This window comes from Sparus aurata, chromosome 13 (genome assembly GCF_900880675.1).
Source record: "Sparus aurata chromosome 13, fSpaAur1.1, whole genome shotgun sequence".
Taxonomy (NCBI): domain Eukaryota; kingdom Metazoa; phylum Chordata; class Actinopteri; order Spariformes; family Sparidae; genus Sparus; species Sparus aurata.
In genome coordinates this window covers 33,422,843-33,449,812 of record NC_044199.1, presented here as the reverse complement: position 1 = coordinate 33,449,812, position 26,970 = coordinate 33,422,843, and the positions used below count along the sequence as shown (strand labels likewise).

Below are 26,970 nucleotides of genomic sequence, written 5' to 3'. Positions count from 1 at the left end.
CAGACTTGTGTTTTCCTGAACTGGATAAAAAATTCTGAATGATGAAGAAACCCAACATGAATTTCTAACAGATGTTCGTCTCGTCTGGTCCATCTGTGCAGCATCAGATTTAAATTCTCCTCTTTCAGCCTCAACTTGGTTGAAGGTTCAGGTCAGCACATAAAATGTCAGTACATTTCAAAATCTGATGGGTGGGCACGAAAGATCACCAGCATGTGAAAACATCTCAGAAATATTCTAAGAAAGACAAAAATACAACTCCAGCATTTTTGAAATGAGCTCGATACAGCTTCTTACAAGACTTCTAACAGCAGCCATGGTGGAAAATCTGATCCCAGAGTTGCTCAAACTGCAGAACGTCCGACCATCAACTGATCTGACTGAAGTTTTTATCAAGTTTTACCCATGATAGTCAGCCTCAGCAGAGGCCGACAAAATATGTGCTTTTAGTCCCTGATATGATTGAAAACTGAATGAAATATACTGGATGGATTAGCCGCTAAAATGTAACAAATCTCAAGATCACATTTTTCAATCTAAACTTCTAAAATAAGTCAATAAGTATTCCTGATTCCCTGAAATGTGTTTCCTGCTTCTCTTTGTCTCATTTGATTTAAAAGTGACCGTTGGTCCAACAAAACAAGACGTTTGAAGACATGGTGGAACCTTTTTTTTTAACGTTTTATAGACAAAAAAAGAATCAATTAATCAAAAAAATATCCAGCAAATTAATTGATAATGAATTTGCATCTCCTACATTTTGCCTTAATGCTGCTTAAAGTTTATCTCACAACGTCAGATTTGTAACGCAGGCCTGCTGTTAAACATTGTTAGTTTCAACACCAAAGATGACTGAGGACATCTCTCAGACTTCATCAGGGTTACGATGATGAGTGATAAACAGATCTCTGATGCTCCAGTTGTTCCTGTTTCCTCATGCAGACATTACAGCCTGCCGCAGCTGTTGGACCCGCTGACCGTCACCTGGGAGCGGCTGGATTACCGTCTGAGCTGGCACCTGTGGGGCGTCCTGCAGGCGTTGAACTACAGCCACCTGAGCGCCTCGCGGCAGGGACTCATCCACACCAGCTACGCTGCACAGCTCGAGAGCGCCGGGCTGTGGCACATGGCCATCTTCATCCTGCTGCACATCCCTGAACACTCGTACGTTTTAAATCTTCAAACTCGATTTAACAGTTTGTTCTGTTTTTTTTCACCTTTCAACACCGGTCCCTTCTACATTTGTTAGATTGTAATTTGGATTAAATCCTAAATGTATCTGCTGATGTGTGAAGAATATTGATCACTTGATTATCAAATTGTAAAGAGGAGTGATTGTGAAGTTTACAGACTGTAACTAGAAGAATGTCGGTTTAATTTCAGCATCAGTGAGATTTTGTCTCTTTTCGTCATGTCTCGTCTTCTTCACGTCCTTCTTTTTCTGATTCTTCATAATAAGTTTGTTTAGTAGGATAAACCCCTTGAGATGTACCATCTCGTTTTCAAGGGGGTCCCAACATGTAACACAATCACTACATTACAGAGACGTGACAGAAAAATAAAATAGTAGCTAGATAAAGATAGAAATAATAATAGTAATAAAGTAAATAAAAATAATATGCAGAAACAAAACAAAACAACAAAAAACACACATACAGTAAATTCATCAAAACAATAGAACAGTACAACTATACAACCAGTAGGTGGCCAAAATGACCAGTAATAATTCACAGGTGTGAGTGGATCAACAAATACGATCAAGTATAAACAGCAAGTATAGGCAGTGACAGCTTCACTGATAACAGGAGCAGTCTATCTTAAAGTGAGAAGACAGGGCATGCTTAAACATACCAAGTAATGAAATGGATCTAATTTCAATAGGTAAATTATTCCAATCTGCAGAGGCTTTAAACTTAAAGGCTCTTTTGCCAATTGTTTTTTTAGCACGAGGGACATAAAAATAGAGCTGAGCCGAGTGCCGAACTTGGTAATTTAAAGTAAAATGTACAAGATGCTGTTGTAAATAAGGAGGATAGTTGAAATAGATACATTTGAATATAAGTTGAAGCCAGTGAGTGTGTCTTCTTACGTTTAAAGATGGCCATTTAAGTCTCTCATACATTGTACAATGAGTGAAAAAAGGACATCCAAGGACAAACCTGCAGAGTCTATTTTGGTACTTGTTTCATCGTCTTTAACTTTTATTGTCCTCTGGTGTCTCCACTCGTCCTCTCTGACCGTAAAATAATCTTCATTCTTCTTCACTGTGATGTTTTTGTGTCTTCAGTCAGCGGGAGAGAGCGGTGAGGGAGATGCTGACCCTCCACTGCCCCCTGCAGGAGACAGACGAGTCGGTCCGGAGGGAGCGCTTCCTGACCGAGAGGCTGCTGATCCCGGAGCAGTGGATCCACGAGGCCAAGGCTACCCGAGCCCGCCGCGATGGCGACAGACACCAGGAAGCGCTGCACCTCTACCGGGCCGGATACTGGAGCCAGTGTCACCGGCTGCTGATCACACACCTGGCCTCAGGTCCGCACACTCTGAGGGACTCTGTGTACCCTGTTTTAATGAACAATACAAAAAAACTGATCAGTTTCGACTGGTTTTCAGTTTCATGCTCATATGGATCAGTGTCGTGTTTCTAACTGTCAGGAGACGCACTTGAACTCAGTTTGCAGGAATCAAGTTTTTCTTGTGATGAAAATAATTTGTGTTAAATAAAAAAGTGTCTGTTTCTGCAGGAAAAAAGTGTGTTTTTCTAATTTAATTATATTTATGGACTCTATCATCTGGATAATCCCTCTGTAGACTGCATCATCAACGACAACCATGACTACCTGCTGGAGTTCCTGGAGGGGCTGGCGATCCCCGAACACAGCGCCACCATCCAGGACTGGGACACTGCAGGGAGGGTTTACCTGGACTACATCCGAGTCATCAAGACTCTGCAGGACATCCAACAGGTACGCCCACGGTCTCTGTTTCTAAATGGCTTCAAATATAAACGTTATGTGACACTTTGACAACTCAAGTAAAGAATAAGTCCGTCGCTGGCCAACGTGTTGGCATGCTGCTAATGCAACACTTCCTGAAGCTGCCCTCAAGCTAAGGAAATCTAAAGCTAAGTTGATGGCTTTTATTATTATTTTTTGATTGTTATTAAAATGAACAGAAATAAAAGTTAGAATATGACAAGATGGATGTACGCTTCAAATTAATTACTTGAATAAAGGTGACAAAACAAAACAATGGAAATAAGTAGTTCCTTCAAAAAGGTGTTCAAAAGTGTTGACAGCAAAATGTACTTTAACAACAAAGCTACTTTTACATAAAGCAGAATGAATACTGTAGAAGATATCAAGTGATCTTGTGTTTTATATGGAAAACTGTTATCTGTAAACTAACTAGCTGTAAAATAAACATAGGACTATGAAAAGTATAATGTGCCATAAAATGAAAATACTTAGTTAAAGTCAGAGTAACTGAGTAAATGAACTTGGTTACATTCCACATCATCAACATAAATAGGGATGTTTGGATGTTGGATGTTGGAACTCTGATGTTTGTGTCCTCGCTGACAGATGGACAACGCCGGTTATGAGCTGGAGCGTCTTCACACCGACGTGATGTCTCTCTGCAGCAGAATCGAGCTGCTGCCCTGCAGCACCGCCAGAGACCGCCTCGCCCAATCAGGTAACAGCACGACTGCTTCATGTTCATCAAGTTCAACCAGCGACGACACGCTGACGTCCAGAAACAACAACAGCAGCTGGATTCACTCACACATCTGTCCTGATTGGCTGACGTCAGATTTAAGACTCATGTCAGTGTGAGATTATGTTGAACTCTGTCCTCAGTTGATCTGATGGCTTTTTGAAAACAGACCAGAAGTAGATCATCTGAAAAAAGTGCCACAACGTGAGGCTGCAGTGTCTGAAGTGATGAAATGTGAGTTTATAGATGAGAAGGAGATATGACGGCGAGTATTTACCCTCAGGAGGTTCTGCAGGTCTAGTGAGATTTTTGAAGACAGGAAAAGTTTCAGCTGACTGAATCGAGTTCACTCACTTGAGGGAACACAGAAGAAGAGTTGGTGTTGAGACTTCCTGCCTCACAGTGACGGCAGGAAGTCGTCATTTGTTTGCAGATCGTAGTAAACAAGAAGTTCAGGTAGGTGAGTGAAGTCAGCTCTTGTTTTTGGATGAGAATGAAAACCTGCAGACGTTTCCACGACACACCACCTAACCAAGCTCCACCCCCACCCCCGGCCCCCCTCCCTCCTTGCAGAAATGGCGAAGCGTGTGGCCAACATCCTGCGCGTGGTGCTGAGCCTGCAGCAGGGCGACGCAGCATCCGACTCCCTCAGCATCCCGCTCACCCAGCTGGCGCCGCACATCACCCGCCTGCCAATGCCGGAGGACTACACGCTGGAGGAGCTGCGAGGCCTCACGCAGTCGTACCTGCTCCAGCTCATCGTCAGCCAATAAGAGCGCACGTTGTCAGGTGTTCGAGACTTCAGATGCTCAAACATCCCAAAACTCTGATGCAGAAAAAGGAGCGAAAAGAAAGTCTGCCGTCTTTAACTGAGGAGAAGAACAGTTTGAGAACTTCATCCTGGAGTTTATTCACTTTGAGCTTCTGCAGCGCCTTCAGATTGTCCAGAAAACAGCAGAGCTTCGATACGTCATTCCTCATTATGTGTTTGTGTGCGTGCGTGCGTGTGTATGCGCGCGTGTGTGTGTCTTCAGAGGAGCATTTTAAAATGAAGCAACAGTCAATGTAATGACTCTTAATTTGAACCTCCTGACCACCAGTGAAGTTTTATTTACAACAGTCTACAAATCTCACATTCTGAACGTCAAACGTTTAAAAACACGTTTTACTGGTTTCGGCCAGCGGTTCCCAACCTCAGGGTCCAGACGCCAAGAAGACACCTGTATGGTGTAAATTAAAAACATTCAGAGAAACTGCACGTTGTAGCGAAAAATCAAATCACTCAAACTTGAACAGATCATAACTGACTGGTTTCATCTTAAAGGGGTCACAAGATATTTAACAAGATAGTTGCAGCTGCAACTCAAGATTATTTCATTGTCTGTTATTCTGTCGACCATTTTCTGGATTCATCGATTACTCTGGGGAAAAAATCACAAAATGGTAAAAAATGTCAATCAGTGATTTGTCCAGAAATGTCTCGTTCTGTCCACAACTCAGATATTCACTTTTACTATCACAGGGGAAAGAAACCAGAAAGTATATCTGTCAGACTCACCAATCAACTATCTTCCTCCAGAATCACCGTCCCTACCTTTTTTAAATAGTTGGCAACTAATCGATAAACCGGATGAGCATTGCAGCTCCAGTTTCTCCTCATTTCTGTTCAGTATGAAAATCAGTCACTGTGTTTATAGGGTCCATTATTTATATCTATGTAAAAAAAACACTGACATCGTAATCATTTAACTGTAAACATGTGAGATGAAACAAAAAGAGAATCAAGACAGATCAAAGTCTTCACAGCAGATCTTATGGTCACACCTGAGCTTTATTTATTTTCAGACAGATTGGAACAAAGATTCAGGAGCAGAACTTAAAGGAAACCAAAGGCTGACGTCAGACGGCAGGAAGAACATCTAAAATATGAAACATGTAGAGTTTGTAGACACACTGGTGCGGTCGGACCGAAAGTATATTAACACTGAGTCATTTCTGTTCCGTGGTTGTTGATTATTCTGAAATGCTCCCTGAAAACAGAATTATTTCCATCTTTAGCAGTTTCTTTCTGTTTGAATAGCGTCTTTGACACTGTGCATGTGAGTGTGTTAATGTGACCCTCAGTCACTCGTTTGATCTCCGACCCCAAAGAAAGCTCCAAGATGTTGATGAGCTCTGACATAAAGAGGTTGGAGGGCAAAAATCCTCTCCGACTGCTTGTTTTTCATTTAAAGATTTGGATTTAATAAGCAAATAAAAGCAGCTGTTAGCTTAGCGTAGTGTGACTGTAGCATCTGTTCATCTGTCGATATGTGAATAAAGACGATTATCTTAATATTAAAGACGAGCGGTGATGTCGTACAAACGGGTTCGATGTGCACAAAGTTTAATTTTTGGAGACGACTCAGAGGAAAGCTCAACATGCAAAGTGTAAAATGCCTAATGGTCTATTTTTGTAGGTTTCTTGTTTTTCTGTTTGGTTTGAATGTTAAATCAGAAGTGTGTGTGTGTGTGTGTATGTGTGTGCACGTAAACCAGATATAAATGACAAACAAGCGTGTTATTTTTTATTAGCACTTCATCAGAGTTAGTGAAGAGTTTCCTTCCAAAACGAGCTGCCAACCAGAGATTTCGCTGCATGTAATTATATAAATATTGTATATTTTTGGAAAATCAAACAGGGAATATCAGGTCGTTTTTATCCTCCACCTTTAATTATTCATAAATTGGATGCAAAGAGTTTTGGAATGAAACTCTTCACTGATCGATCGATGGATCATCTTTCTTTTGTCCTGTAGAGTAACTGTCCGCTTGCCAAGAATGTTTTTTTTTTTTCCCTTCAAAATAAAATCAGTTTAGTTGTTTTTCGACAAACAGGAAGCTCTATATGATGTCTGTTTTTTCTGCTGTCGAACAGAAACTATGTGTGTGTGTGCGAGCGTGTATGTGTGTTTGTGTGCATGTTTCTGGATGATTTTGTTGATATTTTTTAATAAAGTCAAGTAGAAATAAAGTTGTTTTTTCATGTCTTTTCTTTTCAGCTAGAAAAGATGATTTTCTTAATAACTATTAAACTTTCTGTGCTGCTTCATTTAGGAAACATGGAAGTTCAGCTTGTTAGTAGAATTCGTATTGGGACAAGAGGTGAACATTTATTGTTCTTTCTAAACTTAGTAGAGTGTAAACCTGCGCCAAGGCTCAACAGTCTCCCCTTTAATTCAATGAAGCCTAATCTATCATTAATAAAACATTTTTGAATCCGCTAGATCCAAACTCAGTCGCTCCAAGTCACGTCGTACTCACTCAGAGATTCCAGCCACCTAGACACACCTGATTTTCTTCCTGAAGATCCAATGCGTCCTGGATCACTCAGCCTGTCACCTGTTGTGGAAACTGAAGTTTCCAGCAAGGTCCCAAAATTTAAAGAAAATCTGAAAAGCAATCTCAATCTCCGTCATTGTTCTCTGGGTTCTTTAGATGCCGCAGGAACAAAAAGTTCCTGTTTTAGTTCCTCTGGTTCCTCAGTTCCACGAGCCTCGATCAAAAAAAGGCCTCAACAATCAGAACAGGTTACCCGCCACAGATCGCTTTTTATTCAGTGATAAGTCAAACAAGAGAAATGGAGAGGACACACAGTCGAGACAACACCCAACAAACACATGTATGCTTTTTCTACAGTTTTTCACAATCGCTTAAACACGTTTCCTGAAACTAAAACTCAGCTTCTCTTAACTTTATTACAAAAAACTAAACAGACAGCAGTTAAATGTTCTTTCAAGCCTGATTCGATCCACTGAAACAGAGTCTCTCCTACCATTGACCAAAATATTTCTACTGTGCACCTTTTTTAATGTAACTTTTATTCCTTTTTACTACAGTTGATATCAGTTAAACAGTCTGAGCGAAAATCTTTGAAAAGATTTGTCCCACTGCTTTTTATGACAGCATGGACTCCTCAAGTTGGCACAGAACCTGATGAATGATTGGCTTACTCCGTCTTCAGGTGCCGCTATAAATGTTCACTGTTACACATATCACAGCACCACTCACTTATTTTTAAATAATGCAGTGAAATCTTTAGTTTAATCTTTATGACGGAGGAATTGTGCAGAGAGTACATCAGTCTGGAGTTATTTTGATAGATGGGCTTTGGTTTCCAGTTTTTGAGCGTTCACAATGGAGAAAATCTGAGATGTTTGTAACTTTGTTTGATTAAAACCTCCAGGCGAGCGCTCTTCTAACTGGCCTTCTTGATTCCTGCAGTTTTCTTTGTCCCGGGCTGGACAGCAGCACTCTGAGCCTGCAGGAGGACAGATTGAGACTCATAGTGAGACCAGCTGAGAGGTACAGAACACAACTCCCTCAGATAAAATGGTGGAATTGTCCACTGGTCTCAGAGTGGGTGTGTTAAGGACGGGCAACAGGAGGTTTTACAACATTTTCATACAGGAAATAAGCGATAAAAAGTTCCATCACAGTGAAAATGTGCTGATGGATGAGATGAGTCCATCTCAGCCCTGAAAACAGTCTGAGACGTGCAAACCTCAAAATATATACAGCTCAACACTTTGGGTCGGCGCGTTTGATGATCAATTGACTGTCTTTTTACAGAAAGTTACATTTTCTTGCTTTATAAAATAAGAGATTTAATGTCTCTTTAACAGAGTCATTATGGAATATAGACTCAATGTTTTTATTTAACAGGTATTTATTTAAAATGTTTTGGTCAACTCTGTTGGTTGATAAATTTTTTAAATTAAAACATATTTCAGCTTCAGTACAACAGAGACGACCTGCAGCTACCTTGGAGGTTTTGATGGATCCGTTCGAATCTTTCTTCTCGGGCTTCTTCGGTTTGGGCTTCACAGATCCAACAGGATCAGCCTGAACAAACCAGAAACACAACATTTTAAAATAATCAGATATATCGTGTTCATTGATGATGACCTTTAAACAACACAGTTCATCAGTGGAGGATTTTACTTTTAAAGTACTGACGGACATCCTGTTGTAGAAAATGGGACACCTCAGGGAAGTGTGTTCGGTCCTCAAATCTTCTGATTAAGACTGATGTTAACGATAGAAAAGTGTTTGATCTCCTCTCCAGTCAGCTTTGTTTGTTTACTAACATGTTGGCTCCAGTAGAATCTTCCTACCGTGGAGGTTTTGGTGGATCCAGCAGGTTTCTGGGACAAATCTTGCTTCTCTGTCATCTTCCGTTTGAGCTTCACAGGTCCAACAGGATCAGCCTGAACAAACCAAAGAGCTGTTAAGACTCACAGATGGATAAAGCTACATCTGTCACTCACTTCAGGTGTCACGCCTTGTTGCTGTTCTTCCCGAAACCAATCACATTTGTGTAATCTTGTAGCTTTGTGGTTTGGGAGAATGACCGGGAAAAATTGGGAGAAGTTATCACGTGGATAAATTTTAGCCACATCCATCGACTCCTAAGTTTTCAACAGACGACTCAAAAAGAAACTGGAGGAAAGTGTTTCTATTCTCTTGTCAGGTGTTCTCTCTTCATCGGATTCACATTTCAGGTTGTTCGACCTCAGGTGTGATTAAACTATGTTGACTTTAAAGGCGGGTTCTGAGTTACTGTATATGTTTATCTTTATTTTATGAGACTTACTCTTGTGCTGCTACTTATTTCCCTTTGTACTGCTGTGTGACCTGCAAGCAGCGGGGGAACATTACTTTATTTATCTTTATCTTTCACTGCCGCCTCTCAGATTTCCTTCTGGATACAAAAGGAGAAGGTAAAGAAACGATAATAATTCTAATTAGTATAAAAATAATAGATGAATACGACTGTGTGTCAAGTGTTTTTTAATAATCTCATCTGGTTTCTTTCACTCACCTTTTCAAGTTTGCAGCTCTTCTTTTGACCTTTAAGAGAAGAAACAAACGTCGCTGTGTTGATGGTCTTCAGATGAAACTGTTTCTGTGCATCGTGTTTAATGTAAAAGATTTTAGTGTTCAGCTGATGAGTCGTGATTACAGAACAGACTGCAGGTATGACTACTGTAAAAACAACTTTATTCTCAGTGACGACCTTCTTTCCTCAGTGTGTCCTTAATACTGTCACAGTAATACTGAACAGACACACCCATGATGTGTTCACTGCCCTGTCAAAGTATTTGATATCTGAAGTGGTTCAGCGTGTTTTGACTCACCAGCTGCATCTTTGCTCGCCGCCTCTGAAAAAGATGTTTTAAAAGGTAAAACAGAAATTTAAAGAGCCTTACATGTCGAGTGTAAATAAAACCAGTCTGCACTTTGATCGTAAAGTTTCTGGCCCTGATGAAACAAACTCACCTTTTTTTTTCTGCTGCTGTTTCTTCAGTTTGTCCACAAACGGACGCAGCTTGTCCTGGACTGCAGCGTCCATCCTCGGTATCTGCTTCATTTCTTTTTCCACCACAGTGATTGACCCTTCAGTCCCGAAGTACTGGATGATGATCTGAGGGATCTCCTCTCTCACCTTACCGCTCTTCACACCCTGGGGGATTTTGTCCAGATCAAACAGCATCTTTTTGAACTCTGACTCGGTCAGTTGCTCCAGAATGGAGGTCAGGGCTGTTTTCCACCTGGTCTCTAAAGCCTTTAATGACATCTGCAACACAAATTAAACACAGAAATCCGACAGAGTGAAGAAACACTGGTGGATTAACCAGATCAATACATAAGTAAAGTCTTTAAAAAACACTTACCGTCACTTTCTTTGCAGATCTTTTGTTCCTCTCTGTCCTCAGGAGTGTTTTTCTTTTTATGGCGGGAGGATTTAGTCATCTTCCAGGGTGGAGGACAGGTAACAGACTCCAACTTGAAACATCTCACCGACATGTTTGCAGCTCTCTTTATCTTGATTACATGTTTTTTGTAATATGTGGACAGATTTTTCATCATCAAACATTTATGTATTTTTTTACCTTTGATTGTTAATCATCTTAATATCCAGTTTCACAGTTCAGTCACCCCTCCTTTCAACAATGGTTTAGCCCGCTCTGAATTCCAACAAGTCAACACAACAATGAACCACAGTTGGTTTCAGTTTCAGTTATTGTGAAGTCATTATGAGAGCAGACTGTCTTCTGGACCGTACTGTAAAAATACACTGTTAATAGTACTTAATTAAAAATTGAGTTTTTTATACATATTGCCCTATTGTACACACTATAAAGGAGCCACACTCGGCTCTTTATATATTTTATTTACATTACTGAATTATTTTTTACTGATGCATTCACATGTATGCAGGCAGCAGCATGTTGATGTGGCTCGTCTCTTTTCTTTCACTTTATTTCACACAGAACAGTCACAGTGAAGAGAACGACTCGCTCTCTTATGATGACAGATGGACAAAAGAGAATATCATTTTAAAAGAATTATATTTCATATTCATCATGTAGATATGAAAAATGACAACTATAAACAAACTTAAACACATACACACCCATCAAAAGCAACATGACAATAGTTCCCAAAAAGTTATAAACCAACGATGTTTTAGCCCAAATAAAGTGTGAAGAATAACAAGAATGTCACTTCAATGTGCACTGTGTATTGTTTAAGCAGATAAATTTGGTCTGTGAAGAATTTTCTCTTATTAAAATCACTTCAACAAAACAACAGAGAGGACAAAAGTTCCCAAACCAGCTAGAAATACAAAGAGCAGCGGTGGCCTTTCTTTCCTGTACAGTTATTCTCTGTGCCACTAAAATCAGGTGGCCCAGGGGTAGAACCAGCACCTTGTTATTGAAAGGTTGCTGGTTCTATTCCCCCAGTCTACTGAAGATACTGAACCCCAAACTGCTGCTGACGTGCTGGTCAGCACCATCCGTGTATGAATGTATGTGTGAATTACTGTAAATCGCTTTGGACAAAAATGTGAAGGTAGTCGAGTCTCCTGTGCTGTCTGAAGAACCACATGAGGGATTCAATCTGTAAATCATTCATACAGGTGAAATGTAAAGTTATGGATAATATCAGATACATCAAGACACACAACGCAGAACTTTGAACTGAAGGGAACATCATTTACAAAAACAAAGAAAAAGAACATTATTTATAAAAAACTATCAACACTAGGGGGCAACAAAGCTCGGTACTGAAGTTCTTATCACAGGACGAGATGTGAAAGTTTTAAATGCTTTTTGTTTCTGAGTGTTAATTGAACAAATGTGTTTGAACTGTTTGCTGTAACCACACGTTTCTGTAGATTTAACAACAACCTTCACTTGTTGCTCAACTTTATGGAGCTTCTGCCTCCACTTTAGTTAAAAACTGTTTTCAGTCTCACGATCAATAAAGTAGCACAAAGAAAAACAGAAGAATCAACAAGTCCCACATTTTTTTCAAAAAGTTAACAAAATAAAAAGTATAAAGTATGTTGATTTCAACACGTTTACATGTAAAAATACTTAACATAATTCTGCACGGACATTTTTATTAACATTAATGTGAATCTTGCATCCCTATGTTTGACACAACGACACTGAAAAAACATTAATGCATCTCAAAACAGTAAAAACAAGAAGAGAAGACAACAGAAGATGTGTCACAGTACTTTGCACTGAAACACACACAGTTACATTATCAGCATCATTAATTATTTCACTGGAGCGGCTGTGAGTTCTTTTATTTGACCTCCTTGTATTACTGCGTCTGCAGACATTGGAATGATTTCCAGGAGCTTTTCTTTTATATCACCCTCCAGTTTGAAGCCAAAAGCCTTTGCCAGAAGTGGAGAAGCCACAACACACCTGTGCATCTCGTCTCTGAAAAATGCGTCCAGGTGAGTCTCCTTCTTTGTGGCTTTTGCGATTCCTTCAATTTCAATTCTCTCACTCTGGCTGCCACTTTGAACCTGTGTACAGATCAACATCCACGGTTCAGGAGACGCTTAACAACACTTTTAAAGTCACTGAAATGATTTAACAGTTGCCAGCTCAGAAACTTTGCAGTGAGGAGGTCGTTTAAAGACCATCAGAGACATTGTTGGTGCCTGACAGATGAGTAACATGTTGTTTTCTTCCTTTTCAACTCATTTTTTACGGGTTTAGGATACTCAAAACCTTCCCCAAAATGACATGTGTGTCAAAAGCGTTGCAAATTAAAATATCTGATTATGGGTCCTATGATTGGGTTTCGCAAGATGGCTCAACAGCGTCCCCCCAAAAAGATTTCACTGTAGTAACCACAACGGTACATTTCTACCAGATACACAAAATTCTAAAGCGCCTCACATTTAGATTCACAAAAAGCCTCTTGCTGCCACTCTCACCAAACAGGAAGTCAGCCATTTTGTTGCCAGTTACCTCGTGGAGTATTAGATTGATGAGCTTTACATTGAGTTGGCTCATTGTAAACACTTAAACGATGTAAAGTTATTCAACTTTTGTGTTGGCTGTGTGCTGAATAATGATTTTTCACTATGAAACAGGACATTGTTGCAACTTAAATACACAATGTTGAAGTGAAACTCTCGCCAAAATGCAACCTGGGGTCTTTTTGTGAATGTAAATGTTGGTTTAAAAGCCACTTTTAAGATTGACCTTATTTTCGTTTTCAGGTCAAAATCATTTCATGTGTAGAGACCCTGGTGATACTACAAGCAAAGTTTCATGTTGTGTCGAGCCTTCTCATTGTTTTAAAAATAGAGATTTTGATGCTAACATAGAATTTGCCCCGTAGCACTCCCATTGAAAATGAGCTTGACCTGAAAACGAAAATACGGCAAATCTTTAAAGTGCCTCTTTTGTCGTAATTATTCTTTTACACGCAGGTTTGACTCATATACATTCACAAAAAAGGCTAGGTTGCATTTTTGCGAGAGTTTCACTTTAAGAATGTTAACGATATTAAACAAAGAAAGCTGGATGGAGAGGAAATCAAACACTTCTCTAACATGTTGGCTCCAGTAGAATCTTCCTACCGTGGAGGTTTTGGTGGATCCAGCTGGATTCTGGGACAAATCTAGCTTCTGTGTCCTCCTCTGTTTGGGCTTCACAGGTTCAACAGGATCAGCCTGAACAAACCAGAGATAAAAGATTTTAACACTATTAGAAAGAGCATTTCTAAGTGATTTATTATTCAAATATTGGAAACAGTTTAAGACCATATAATTCTTTTCTACAAAAACATCACAACCTTGATGATGACAGAACTTATCAAACTTTTGATTATTTAATTCTGGTAACTGGAGTTTGAGTTAATTTTTAAATCTTTGTTTTTATATACTTTGATTAAATTAATAGGCATATTGATATTATATCATAATTGTTATATGAGACTACAGATCAGGATGTACCGACTATCAGGGCTGATGTTCAGCATCTTTTTGCTTCTTGGTGTCAGTGATTTTTCTGTCAGATTGCAGATAAAATAAACAACTTTAAAAATGTGCTGTTTGATTACTCAAGTCATTGAATGAATGCAGTGGAGAAGAAGTATAGAGTATCAGAAAAATAAACATATTCAAGTAAAGTATCTAAAAATGTAATTGTGTAAATTGAGTTTTGACAAATATTTAATTTTTACTGCAAATCAATATTGGCTCTACATATCAGTCATCTGTCTCCTTGGTTCCTCACAGTCGGCGTCAGTGATGAAAAATTACTGTCTGTTGACCCCCAATACTTTTAACCACTTAGTAATGATATCCAGATTATTAATGATGATGATCAAAAATCTCATTGTGTTCATATTTTGTGAATGCGTCAGTAGTACAGTATAATAGGAAATCAAACACTTTTCTAACATGTTGGCTCCAGTAGAATCTTCCTACCGTGGAGGTTTTGGAGGATCCAGCTGGTTTCTGGGACAAATCTTGCTTCTGTGTCTTCGTCTGTTTGGGCTTCACAGATTCAACTGGATCAGGTTCTAACATGTTGGCTCCAGTAGAATCTTCCTACCGTGGAGGTTTTGGTGGATCCAGCTGGTTTCTGGGACAAATCTTGCTTCTGTGTCTTCGTCTGTTTGGGCTTCACAGATTCAACTGGATCAGGTTCAACAGGATCAGCCTGAACAAACCAGAAACAACATTAAAAATAATGAGATATATCGTGTTCATTGATGATGACCTTTAAATAACACAGTTCGTCTATGGAGGATTTTACTTTTAAAGTACTGACGGAGATCCTGATGTAGAAAATGGGACACCTCAGGGAAGTGTGTTCGGTCCTCAAATCTTCTGATTAAGACTGATGTTAACGATAGTAAACAAACAAAGCTGGATGGAGAGGAAATCATACACTTCTCTAACATGTTGGCTCCAGTAGAATCTTCCTACCGTGGAGGTTTTGGTGGATCCAGCTGGATTCTGGGACAAATCTTGCTTCTGTGTCCTCCTCTGTTTGGGCTTCACAGGTTCAACAGGATCAGGTTCAACAGGATCAGCCTGAACAAACCAGAGATGAAAGATTTAAACACTATAAGAAGGAGCATTTCTAAGTGATTTATTATTCAAATATTGGAAACAGTTTAAGACCATATAATTCTTTTCTACAAAAACATCACAACCTTGATGATGACAGAACTTATCACACTTTTGATTATTTAATTCTGGTAACTGGAGTTTGAGTTAATTTTTAAATCTTTGTTTTTATATACTTTGATTAAATTAATAGGCATATTGATATTATATCATAATTGTTATATGAGACTACAGATCAGGATGGACCGACTATCAGGGCTGATGTTCAGCATCTTTTTGCTTCTTGGTGTCAGTGATTTTTCTGTCAGATTGCAGATAAAATAAACAACTTTAAAAATGTGCTGTTTGATTACTCAAGTCATTGAATAAATGCAGTGGAGAAGAAGTATAGAGTATCAGAAAAATAAACATATTCAAGTAAAGTATCTAAAAATGTAATTGTGTAAAATGAGTTTTGACAAATATTTAATTTTTACTGCAAATCAATATTGGCTCTACATATCAGTCATCCGTCTCCTTGGTTCCTCACAGTCGGCGTCAGTGATGAAAAATTACTGTCTGTTGACCCCCAATACTTTTAACCACTTAGTAATGATATCCAGATTATTAATGATGATGATCAAAAATCTCATTGTGTTCATATTTTGTGAATGCGTCAGTAGTACAGTATAATAGGAAATCAAACACTTTTCTAACATGTTGGCTCCAGTAGAATCTTCCTACCGTGGAGGTTTTGGTGGATCCAGCTGGTTTCTGGGACAAATCTTGCTTCTGTGTCTTCGTCTGTTTGGGCTTCACAGATTCAACTGGATCAGGTTCAACAGGATCAGCCTGAACAAACCAGAAACAACATTAAAAATAATGAGATATATCAAGTTCATTGATGATGACCTTTAAATAACACAGTTCGTCAATGGAGGATTTTACTTTTAAAGTACTGACGGAGATCCTGATGTAGAAAATGGGACACCTCAGGGAAGTGTGTTCGGTCCTCAAATCTTCTGATTAAGACTGATGTTAACGATAGTAAACAAACAAAGCTGGATGGAGAGGAAATCATACACTTCTCTAACATGTTGGCTCAAGTAGAATCTTCCTACCGTGGAGGTTTTGGTGGATCCAGCTGGATTCTGGGACAAATCTAGCTTCTGTGTCTTCCTCTGTTTGGGCTTCACAGATTCAACTGGATCAGGTTCAACAGGATCAGCCTGAACAAACCAGAAACAACATTAAAAATAATGAGATGTATCAAGTTCATTGATGATGACCTTTAAATAACACAGTTCGTCAATGGAGGATTTTACTTTTAAAGTACTGACGGAGATCCTGATGTAGAAAATGGGACACCTCAGGGAAGTGTGTTCGGTCCTCAAATCTTCTGATTAACACTGATGTTAACGATAGTAAACAAACAAAGCTGGATGGAGAGGAAATCATACACTTCTCTAACATGTTGGCTCAAGTAGAATCTTCCTACCGTGGAGGTTTTGGTGGATCCAGCTGGATTCTGGGACAAATCTAGCTTCTGTGTCCTCCTCTGTTTGGGCTTCACAGGTTCAACAGGATCAGGTTCAACAGGATCAGCCTGAACAAACCAGAAACAACATTAAAAATAATGAGATATATCGTGTTCATTGATGATGACCAACTTCGGTGTATTGAAACCGTAAGAAGCACTACCACGGAAGAGCCTGGAGTGTCGGCTCCTACCTCCCCCTATTCCCAACGGAACAGCGAATATATGTAAATATATGTTCATTTTGAAAAATCAGCAAACTCTTTTTGAAAAATCAGCGAACTCTTTTTACATGAGTGTGTGAGTTTGTGCAGTAAAGATAGCTAGCAAGAAGCTAGCTACTTGACAGCCATGGCTTCCGACAACACCACCCTCATAAAAGCAAATAAACAAATATCTGACCTCAAAGATGACATCCGTCGACTCTCCCAGGAGTTGCAGAAGAAACAGGCCCTGTTGACCTCCTGTCTGGACATTGCCCATGAACAATCCATGCAAATAGTCTCACTCAAAGCGGCCCTCCAGGATACTGCTCCATGGGATACCTCCACCTGTCCGCGGCCTTTCACTTCCTCAACCCCCAGCCTCCAGTCATCCTGGGCTGAAGTTGTGATCCGCGGCAGAAAGGGAGCCCAGGATACGACTGTCTCTCCTCCTCGCCTGAGCCTCTCCAACCGCTTCGACGCCCTGGCCGACAATCCAGATCTCCGCCCGGTCCCGGGAGGCCCCGCCACCTGCTCTCTACACACGGCTGCTGGCTCCGGGGGCTGCCTGCTTCAGGGAGCCGCTGGCCCCTCTCCGCCTGCGACCGCTGGTGCTCCGGACTCGGTCTCAGGCGGCTCCACGTCCAGGATGGCTGGCCCTACACCTGCGGTGAGGGAGGTTAGCTCCCCCGAGGCTAGCTCCTCCCTGCCGTTACCCGCCGGTGACCGGAGCCGCTGTGCTTCGGTCACGGATCGCCAGCTGTCTTCCAGGACAACCATCTCTACTTCTCGCCGCAAATTCCTGAAGGAAGCCGTTCTCCGACGCTCTGGAGGCGTGCGCCACCCGACGTCGCTGGCGGACTCTCTTCCTCCTGGGGCCGGGGCGGCCGACCCACCGCAACACCTGTCCTGCCGGGCACCGTCGCCGCAGACGCTGGATCACCACTATCCCTCCCGGCTCAACCTCATCCTCGCCCACTCTTTCCACCAACCACCCTGATCATTGGGGACTCCATTACACGAAATATCCGCTTTTTCAACGCCACCACCTGTTGTCTCCCCGGTGCCACAGTCCTGGATATCCTGGAAAAACTTCCTCGGCTGCTGCAGTCTCTCCCGTCCTCCATTACCCGACTAGTTATGCATGTAGGGACCAACGACACGGCTCGGGGTGCCTCTGAATTGACAAAACGTGCTTTTATCTCCCTCCTGGACTTCCTTCGCACTTGTGGAAAATCTGTTTTTATTTCTGGCCCCATTCCCACATTTGGTCGCGGCGACGTGCGCTTCTCCAGATTATTAATGCTCAACACCTGGCTCAAACCTGCCTGCTACATCCGAGGTCTTAACTTTACGGACAATTTTAATCTCTTCTGGAACCGCCCCTCCTTTTTTAAATCCGAAGGCATCCATCCTAGCACCACAGGTGCTCGCATGCTTGCAGCCAATATCCAGTATTCCGTACATCATGCTCCACGTGACTGACTATTTACACCACACACCCCCTCCTTTGACATTCTTCCTCACCCCATGCCAGCAGCAGTACAAAGCACAGTCCAGCTCTCTAGCGCCCCCGTCCCTCCCACTCAGCCCATAAAATCCATCTGGTCCAACTCCCGTCCCCCTTCACGCAACACTGGCCGGGCCGTTGACCACAGTGTCCTAGCCTCCCTGCCCCGGTCGGCTAGTAGCACTGCCAATTGTGAAAGCACCACTGTCAACTTCGGTTTACTCAATATCCGTTCACTCACGAGCAAGGGCCATCTTATCCAGGATCTCATCACTGACCATAAGTTTGACTTTTTCTGTTTAACTGAAACCTGGCAACAATCCAACGACTTCTCCCAACTCAACGAATCTACTCCTCCGGCATTTACTTACACCTGTCAACCCCGTGGCACCGGCCGGGGAGGGGGTCTCGCAGTAATCCAACACGAGAAGTGGAAAGTCTCGCCGGTGCCTACCCCTGCTTTCACCTCCTTCGAATCCACTGTTTGTCAGCTCTCTGGACCGACTCCCACCATCATTGCTACTGTTTACCGGCCCCCAAAACCAAATATTGACTTTCTACATGACTTTGCTGCTCTGCTCACCCACCTATCCACCCTTTCACCAAACAACATAGTACTGGGAGATTTTAACATTCACATGGACAATACCAACAACCCACTTACCAAAGACTTTACATCCTGCCTCGACAGTTTTGGATTTCAACAGCACACCGATACCCCCACTCACTCCAAGGGTCACATTCTGGACTTAATCTGCTGCTCTGGTGTTTCCCCTTCCGATCTAACTGCAGTTGAACTCCCCATAACCGACCACTTCCTCCTCTCATTTAATGTAAAACTCTCTCTCTCCACTACCAAGCTCCCCCGTCTCATTTCTTTTCGCAATATTAAGGATATTAACTTAGATTCCCTCTCCTCCAGCATTGACTCCCTCATGGCCACTCAGAACTCACTCACCCTCGAACAGCTGGTTTCACACTACAACACTGGACTCCAACAGATACTCAACTCCCTTGCTCCGCTAAAAACCAGATCTGTCTCCTTCTCCCTTTCCGCTCCCTGGTTTACCCCCGAACTTCGACTTATGAAAGCTAAAGGACGACAACTCGAGCGGCTATACAGGAAAACTGGACTTCATATTCACAAAGACATTTACAAAAATCATATGTTACATTACAAGAACTGCATTACCCAAACCAAATCCAATTATTACACTGCTATAATCTGTTCCAACAAAGGTAACACTAAATCACTATTCTCACTGTACAAGAATATTACCCAAGCCCAAGAATCTCTACCATCTCACCTCTGTTCAACTGCTTTCTGTAACTCCATCATGTCATTCCTCAGTCAGAAAATCCAGATGATCCACCAACATCTCAGCTCACAAACCACCCTCAATGTCATATCCGAACTTCCTCCTCCTACCCACTTTTTCTCCTGCTTCCAGCTCCCCACCTCCGCAGAAATTTCAGATCTTATCCGCAAGACCAAGCCATCCACCTGTCAGCTAGACCCTCTCCCCACGGTTCTGGTCAAAGCCTGCCTCCCTTCCCTGGTCCCTCTCATCTCTGCCATTATCCACTCCTCTCTCTCCACTGGAACTGTTCCTACACCATTCAAGACTGCTGCAATTACCCCAATTTTGAAAAAACCCGGTGCAGATCCCACGGACTTCAATAACCTACGTCCAATCTCTAATCTCCCCTTCATTTCCAAGATTCTTGAAAAAACAGTAGCAACTCAACTCCATTCTCATTTATTCAACAACAACCTGTACGAACAGTTCCAGTCTGGTTTCTGCCCTCTCCATAGCACAGAAACTGCACTCTTAAAAATAACCAACGACCTCCTCATGGCAGCTGATACTGGTTTACTCTCCATTCTCATCCTCCTCGATCTCAGTGCAGCCTTCGACACCATCTGTCACACCACCCTCCTCAAGAGACTGTCCTCCCTCGGTATCACTCATACTCCTCTAAACTGGTTCAAATCATATCTCTCCTGCCGTACTCAGTTCATCCAGCTCAAAACCTTCACATCCCAACCTTCCCTTGTCACCTCTGGTGTGCCTCAGGGCTCTGTCCTGGGGCCCCTCCTCTTTATCATTTATCTCCTTCCCCTTGGCAATATCTTCCGCAAACATAACATCACTTTTCACTGTTACGCAGATGACACCCAGCTCTACCTCGCCAGCAAACCCACTTCCAACTTCCCTCCCTCCTCCCTTACCGACTGCTTAACTGAAATAAAATCCTGGTTCACTTCAAATCTACGAAAACTCAACTCTGACAAAACTGAGATCCTTCTCATTGGCACACAGTCAACACTTTCCAAAACCGACAGTTTCCCCCTCATCATTGATAACTGCTCCGTTTCCCCCTCCCCACAGGTTAAGAGTCTGGGTGTCACCCTCGACAGTACACTCTCCTTCCAATCTCACATCAATAACATCACCCGGTCTGCTTACTTCCACCTTCGTAACATCAACCGCCTCCGCCCCTCCCTTACTATCCATACCACTGCTATCCTCGTCCATAGTCTCATCACTTCCCGTCTGGATTACTGCAACTCCCTCCTCTCCGGTCTCACCCACAAATCCCTGCACAAACTTCAACTGGTCCAGAATTCAGCTGCCCGTGTCATCACCAGAACCCCCTCCATCCACCACATCACTCCCGTCCTACAGCAGCTCCACTGGCTCCCGGTCAAGTCCCGCATTTACTTCAAAATCCTTTTGCTAACATTCAAGGCCATTCACAATCTTGCCCCCCCATATCTTTCCAATCTTCTCCATATCGCCACTCCCTCTCGCACCCTCCGTTCATCCTCCTCCATTCTGCTGACTGTCCCCCCTGCCCGTCTCACCACCATGGGGAGCAGAGCTTTCAGCCGCTCTGCTCCCCGGCTCTGGAACTCTCTGCCACCCGAAATAAGGAACATCACTACACTATCTGATTTCAAGTCCAAACTCAAAACACACCTGTTTAAGATCACCTTTCTTAGTTAAATGAATTTTCTGTCAATTTTTACTGTTTTCTTTTCTTGTGTACTTTGTGGCTTAAATTGTCTTTGTTTACTGTAAGGTGTCCTTGAGTGACAGAAAGGCGCCTATGAAATAAAATGTATTATTATTATTATTATTATAAATAACGCAGTTCGTCAATGGAGGATTTTACTTTTAAAGAACTGACGGAGATCCTGTTGTAGAAAATGGGACACCTCAGGGAAGTGTGTTCGGCCCTCAAATCCTTTGATTAAGACTGATGTTAACGATAGTAAACAAACAAAGCTGACTGGAGAGGAAATCAAACACTTTTCTAACATGTTGGCTCCAGTAGAATCTTCCTACCGTGGAGGTTTTGGTGGATCCAGCTGGTTTCTTAGACAAATCTTGCTTCTGTGTCTTCCTCTGTTTGGGCTTCACGGGTTCAACAGGATCAGCCTGAACAAACCACAGACAACATTTAAAAATAATGAGATATATCGTGTTCATTGATGATGACCTTTAAACAACGCAGTTCATCAGTGGAGGGTTTTACTTTTAAAGTACTGACGGAGATCCTGATGTAGAAAATGGGACACCTCAGGGAAGTGTCTTTAGTCCTCAAATCTTCTGATTAAGACTGATGTTAACGATAATAAACAAACAAAGCTGACTGGAGAGGAAATAAAACACTTTTCCAACATGTTGGCTCCTGTAGAAAAATTACTGTCTGTAACAGTTGATCTGTAAAGTATCTATTTTATTAACTGATGACCTTTCACACTCACTTCCAACTGGAGGGTTTTAAAGTATTGACAGAGATCCTGTCCAGAGCAGAGGCCGTCTGCTGTGACCTTGGAGGATCCAGCTGGTTTCTGGGACGAATCTTGCTTCTGTTTCTTCGTCTGTTTGGGCTTCATAGGTTCAACAGGATCAGGTTCAACAGGATCAGCCTGAACAAATCAAAGAGCTGTTAACACTCACAGATGGATAAAGCTACATCTGTCTCTCACTTCTGGTGCTAGCCTTGTTGCTGTTCTACCTGGAACCAATCACATTTGTGTAATGTTGTAGCTTTGTGGTTTGGGAGAAAGACCGGAAATATTGGGAGAAAATAATGATGTATCGTGTTTAGGGGTGTCACGATTCTCCATATCCTCAATTCAATTACATTTTCTATTCTAAGGTCATGGTTCGGTTTGATTCGATTCTCGATTTCTACATTTAGTATGGCATTTTTAGACTAGACTTTTATGCAATACAATATCTGACCTTTGTTCGCAATGTACCACACTACATTGTCAAATTTTAAACATTTATTAACAACATAATATAACAATAACTTATGTCTTCAGTCAATTGGACACTTAAACAAAATAACCTGCCATCTAGTTTCTTTAGAGCTTGCAAACTGTGGCTTTTTCGTCGACAACACAAACGTTGTCAACATAACTCACTGGAAATCCAAAATACTTCCACACCGGCGACTTCATTGAGAGAGGAGGGGGCTCAAGTTCTGTCGATGGGTCTCCTGCATCTGCAGTTGCCATTGTTGTAAGAGTTGCGTAGCCCCTTTCAGGAATAGGGCGGTGCGTGAGGTGTGTGTGCGTAAGGTGTGTGAGGGCAAGCGAGAGTGAGGGAGCGTGCGTACGTACGGACAGTGAATAAATGGCAGAGGAAGGAGAAGCGAAAGGAGTAGCAGTAGTAGCGATGGCAATAAATTGTACAATATAGGCTGCAGTTTGGCTGTGAATAAAGGCGACGGCTTGATACAGCAAAGCTCCCTGGTATTATTTCCTGACCAGCTTAACACGTGAAAGGGAGTTCACCCCGAAGGTAAACATAAACTTCGGCCCTGAAGAAAATCATCTCTCCTGTGCTTCCCGACCACGGTCCGGGAGCTGAACAGGAATGGTGTAACACCATGCTATCGTTTGGCTGGCTGGAGCTAATAGCTACTGGCTTAGCTAGTAGTTAATTTAGAGGAGGTTGACTCGCAGCACTTCAACACGTGTGTGTTTTTTTCCACTTGGCCAGCCGACTGGATGTGACATGGGGGTGTGGCTGCATTGACGATTCCTTTTTTTAATTCCAAGTTCGAGATTGTGACTTAATTTCGGTCGATTTCAATTTAAAATCAAAATCGTGACACCCTTAATCCTGTTCATTGATGATGACCTTGAAACAATGCAGGTTTGTCAAAAGTAAAAGGGTTTTACTTTTAATGTACTGACGGAGATCCTGTTGTAAAAAATGGGACACCTCAGGGAAGTGTGTTCAGTCCTCAAATCTTCTGATTAACACTGATGTTAACGATAATAAACAAACAAAGCTGACTGGAGAGGAAATCAAACACTATTCTAACATGTTGGCTCCAGTAGAATCTTCCTACCGTGGAAGTTTTGGTGGATCCAGCTGGTTTCTGGGACAAATCTTGCTTCTGTGCCCTCCTCTGTTTGGGCTTCAAAGGTTCAACAGGATCAGGTTCAACAGGATCAGCCTGAACAAACCAGAAACAACATTTAAAAATAATGAGATATATCGTGTTTATTGATATTGACCTTTAAACAGCGCAGTTTGTCAACGGATGGTTTTACTTTTAAGGTACTGATGGAGATCCTGTTGTAGAAAATGGGACACCTCAGGGAAGTGTGTTCGGTCCTCAAATCTTCTGATTAAGACGGACAAATTGGGAGAAGTTATTACGTGGAAGAATTTTAGCCATATCCATCTACTCCTAGGTGTGTTTTAATTCTCTTGTCAGGTGTCCTGTTTTCGTGAGTTAAACGACCTCAGGTGTGATTAAACCGGACATGTTGACTTTAAAATAGAGTTCTGAGTTACTGTATATAGTATGTTAATCTTTATTCTAATAGTTTTATTTTGAGACTTACTCTTGTGCTGCTACTTATTTCCCTCTGTACTGCTGTGTTACCTGCAAATTCCTCCCCAGGTTGATCAATAAAGGAACATCTTTATTAGGGCCCCAGTTGGGAAACCTGCAAGGTCCCTATTATTTTTGTAGTGATGACTTTTTGGTCCCAAATGATCACATTTTTCACTGCCTGAACATGCACCAAAACTCACCAAACTTGGAATATACTTCACACCTGCCGAAAGATTTCATAATCTTTTGTCGTCCTGAATTTCCACCACTAGGTGGCACTGTAATCAAGGAAAGTACGTTTTGGCTTATAACGCCCATATACTTTGTCGCACATTCAATATCCACACGTTCAGTGAATTTTGCTGAATCTCATGATATAGGCCACGCCCATTTCCGCCTCAGTTTTTTTTTAAGTAATTCGCCAAATGTCGCAAACCTACTTTTTCGAACTCCTTCCAGGCAATTTCAATGATTTGCAAAAGAATTTTGATAATCCAAAGAATACTGAAGTTATTAAATAACAACTTCCTGTACATTTCTGCTCAAAGTGTTGCATATCTCCACATTGGTCTGTCCGAATGACATGAAACTCAGGTTACTACTTCCCCATGAGCCCCTGAGGCTCTGCAAAATTTTGGCCAATGACCACAAGGTGTTGCTGTTTGAATTGAATTATTTTATATCTCCGCATCGGTTGGTCAGATTAAGACAAAACATGGTACAATTTTGCCAATGCCCTCTGGAGAACAACTGACTAAACTGTTACCAATCCGCCACTAGGTGGCGCTCTGGTGGAAGTCTAATTGAATATTAGGCACTGTGCCCAAACCATAATTATTATGGCAATGAAATTCATAGGGCTGGTACAGACTGGCCCCTGTAACTCACACAATAAAAATGACCAGCAGGTGGCGCTATTATCAAGGCGAAGCGTTTTTGCCCAATAACGTTTTTAAACCTCATGTCTATGTGTTCCCTAAATTCAGCTGAATTGCGTGATGTAGGCCACGCCAACTTTCTATTCACAGAATTGCCTAAAATGAAAAACGTACTTTTTCCAACTCATCCTAGGCCATTTCACCGATTTGTACCACACTTTGCAAACAGCATCTGTGGACAAAACTTATCAAAAGCTTTCACCTACGTCGCATCTGGTGGCTGTGGTGGTGCGTTCCATTTTGATGCTTTGCCATAAAACCATCAAGTCATTGTAACTTCCACAATTTGCCATCTACTCCAATTTGCTCAAACATGTAGAGGGTGTTGCCCAGAATACGTCAATGCTGCACACACCGACGGCAGCATGCCCGACACGCGTGGACTGCGAGGGTCGGTTCATCGCTGCTTGCAGCTTTAATTTATCTTTATCTTTCACTGCCGCCTCTCAGATTACAGATGTTTTACCTCTGGATATAAAAGGAGAAGGCAAATAAACGTAAATTCTAATAATATAATAATAATAATAATAATAATAATAATAATGATAGAGAAAAGAATAAGACTGTGTGTCAAGTGTTTTTTAATAATCTCATTTGGTTTCTTTCACTCACCTTTTCAGGTTTGCAGCTCTTCTGATGACCTTTAAGATAAGAAACAAATGTGGGTGTGTTGATGGTCTTCAGGTGAAACTGTTTCTGTGCGTCTTGTTTAATATAAAAGATTTTCTGATTTTGCTGATGAGTCATATTGTTCATTTGTCAGTTTTGCAGATGAAAGAACAGACTGCAGGAATGACTACTGTAAAAACGACTTTATTCTCAGAATGACGACCTTCTTTTCTCAGTGTGTCCTTAATACTGTAACAGTAATACTGAACAGACACACTCATGATGTGTTCACTGCCCTGTCAGAGTATTTGATATCTGAAGTGGTTCAGCGTGTTTTGACTCACCAGCTGCATCTTTGCTCGCCGCCTCTGAAAAAGATGTTTTAAAAGGTTAAACACAGGAATTTAAAGTGTATTTGCAATCTAACCACAAAACTGCCACTTGAGGGAATTTGAAAATGTTGAAGTCATTTCCAACACGTCGTCGTGCACAAAATGAGGTCTGCCATGGTGTGTGCATTGTACCATTTATGTTATGCAGAGAAAAAATATTTAGATAAAACTGGCTGTGTGAATGACTAAATTGAAACCAATATGTAAATATGACGGAAAACCAAAAACACTAATGTTATATAACAGATAAAACAGAAAAACATCTCAGACGAACACACACACATACGTACACAACACAACACAGGGTTTCCACAGGGTCTTAAAAAGTCTTAAATTTGACAATTTCAATTTTAGGCCTTAAAAAGTCTTAAATACGTCCATATTTTGCATATAGGTCTTAAATTACATTTAGTTAGATCTTAAATATGTACGTTCATTTACTGCCTCACCGTCGCTTTTTTTTGTTTTTGTTTTGGGGAAATGTGGGAAAGTTCCATGTGTTGTACTTTCTGAAGTATCCTGGAATGTAAGAGGCATTTTTTCAACAGCCTGGTCGGAAGGTTTCACCGTGCAATTCGCATTTCCGGAAGGACTTCGGCAGCGAAATCTGCTACAAATACTGGAAAGTGTAAATTTAACAAGTGTTGGCTTAAACAACCAGAAGTCAACTGTGGATTAAAGGTCGTACCGCATACTGAATCTGAAGCCCAGTGTACGCTCTGCAGGAGGGGCCTCAGCTTGGGCAAACTCGGTGTGGAAACGCTGGTGTCACAC

General features: G+C 41.5%; 2 protein-coding genes across 9 annotated transcripts in view; one reads left to right on the top strand and one right to left on the bottom strand.

Moving 5' to 3' along the window:
• nup98 (nucleoporin 98 and 96 precursor) overlaps nt 1-8,283 on the top strand; it is a 27,033-nt gene extending 18,750 nt beyond the window's left edge. For 4 of the 7 annotated variants that reach the window (XM_030437629.1, XM_030437626.1, XM_030437628.1 and 1 more), the window contains 5 exons: nt 943-1,164; nt 2,288-2,529; nt 2,809-2,963; nt 3,582-3,693; nt 4,288-6,590. In XM_030437629.1, the coding sequence (XP_030293489.1) occupies nt 943-1,164; nt 2,288-2,529; nt 2,809-2,963; nt 3,582-3,693; nt 4,288-4,487 (931 nt within the window). In that variant the 3' untranslated portion in view covers nt 4,488-6,590. Of the gene's footprint in view, nt 1-942; nt 1,165-2,287; nt 2,530-2,808; nt 2,964-3,581; nt 4,175-4,287; nt 6,591-7,977 lie in introns of those variants that run through there. The other 3 variants (XR_003986389.1, XR_003986388.1, XM_030437630.1) reach the window with 3 other exon arrangements.
• On the bottom strand, nt 7,281-26,970 carry LOC115593930 (pollen-specific leucine-rich repeat extensin-like protein 1). 2 transcript variants are annotated; one of them, XM_030437633.1, is made up of 15 exons: nt 26,885-26,970; nt 26,149-26,170; nt 25,808-25,836; nt 23,763-23,870; nt 22,159-22,323; nt 21,737-21,829; nt 16,632-16,739; nt 16,255-16,362; nt 15,878-15,985; nt 15,011-15,118; nt 14,634-14,741; nt 13,655-13,747; nt 8,871-8,963; nt 8,518-8,598; nt 7,281-8,014 (listed from the first exon to the last, which is right to left on the bottom strand). In XM_030437633.1, exons 5-15 carry the CDS (start codon nt 22,288-22,290, stop codon nt 7,952-7,954), a joined length of 1,095 nt encoding a protein of 364 aa, XP_030293493.1. In that variant the 5' UTR covers nt 22,291-22,323; nt 23,763-23,870; nt 25,808-25,836; nt 26,149-26,170; nt 26,885-26,970; the 3' UTR covers nt 7,281-7,951. The 2 variants fall into 2 exon arrangements, with proteins under 2 accessions (XP_030293493.1, XP_030293494.1); XM_030437634.1 differs by lacking the exons at nt 7,281-8,014; nt 8,518-8,598; nt 8,871-8,963; ... (4 more) ...; nt 26,149-26,170; nt 26,885-26,970 and adding exons at nt 10,987-12,586; nt 17,073-17,486.

Coding starts and splice junctions, on each gene's coding strand:
- LOC115593930 (XM_030437633.1), bottom strand. CDS start 22,290: ATGAAGCCCAAACAGACGAAGAAACAGAAGCAAGATTCGTCCCAGAAA. Junction 21,830..22,158: donor TTAAAACCCTCCAGTTGGAA/GTGAGTGTGAAA, acceptor TGGTTTGTTCAG/GCTGATCCTGTTGAACCCGT. Junction 16,363..16,631: donor GATCCACCAAAACCTCCACG/GTAGGAAGATTC, acceptor TGGTTTGTTCAG/GCTGATCCTGTTGAACCTGA.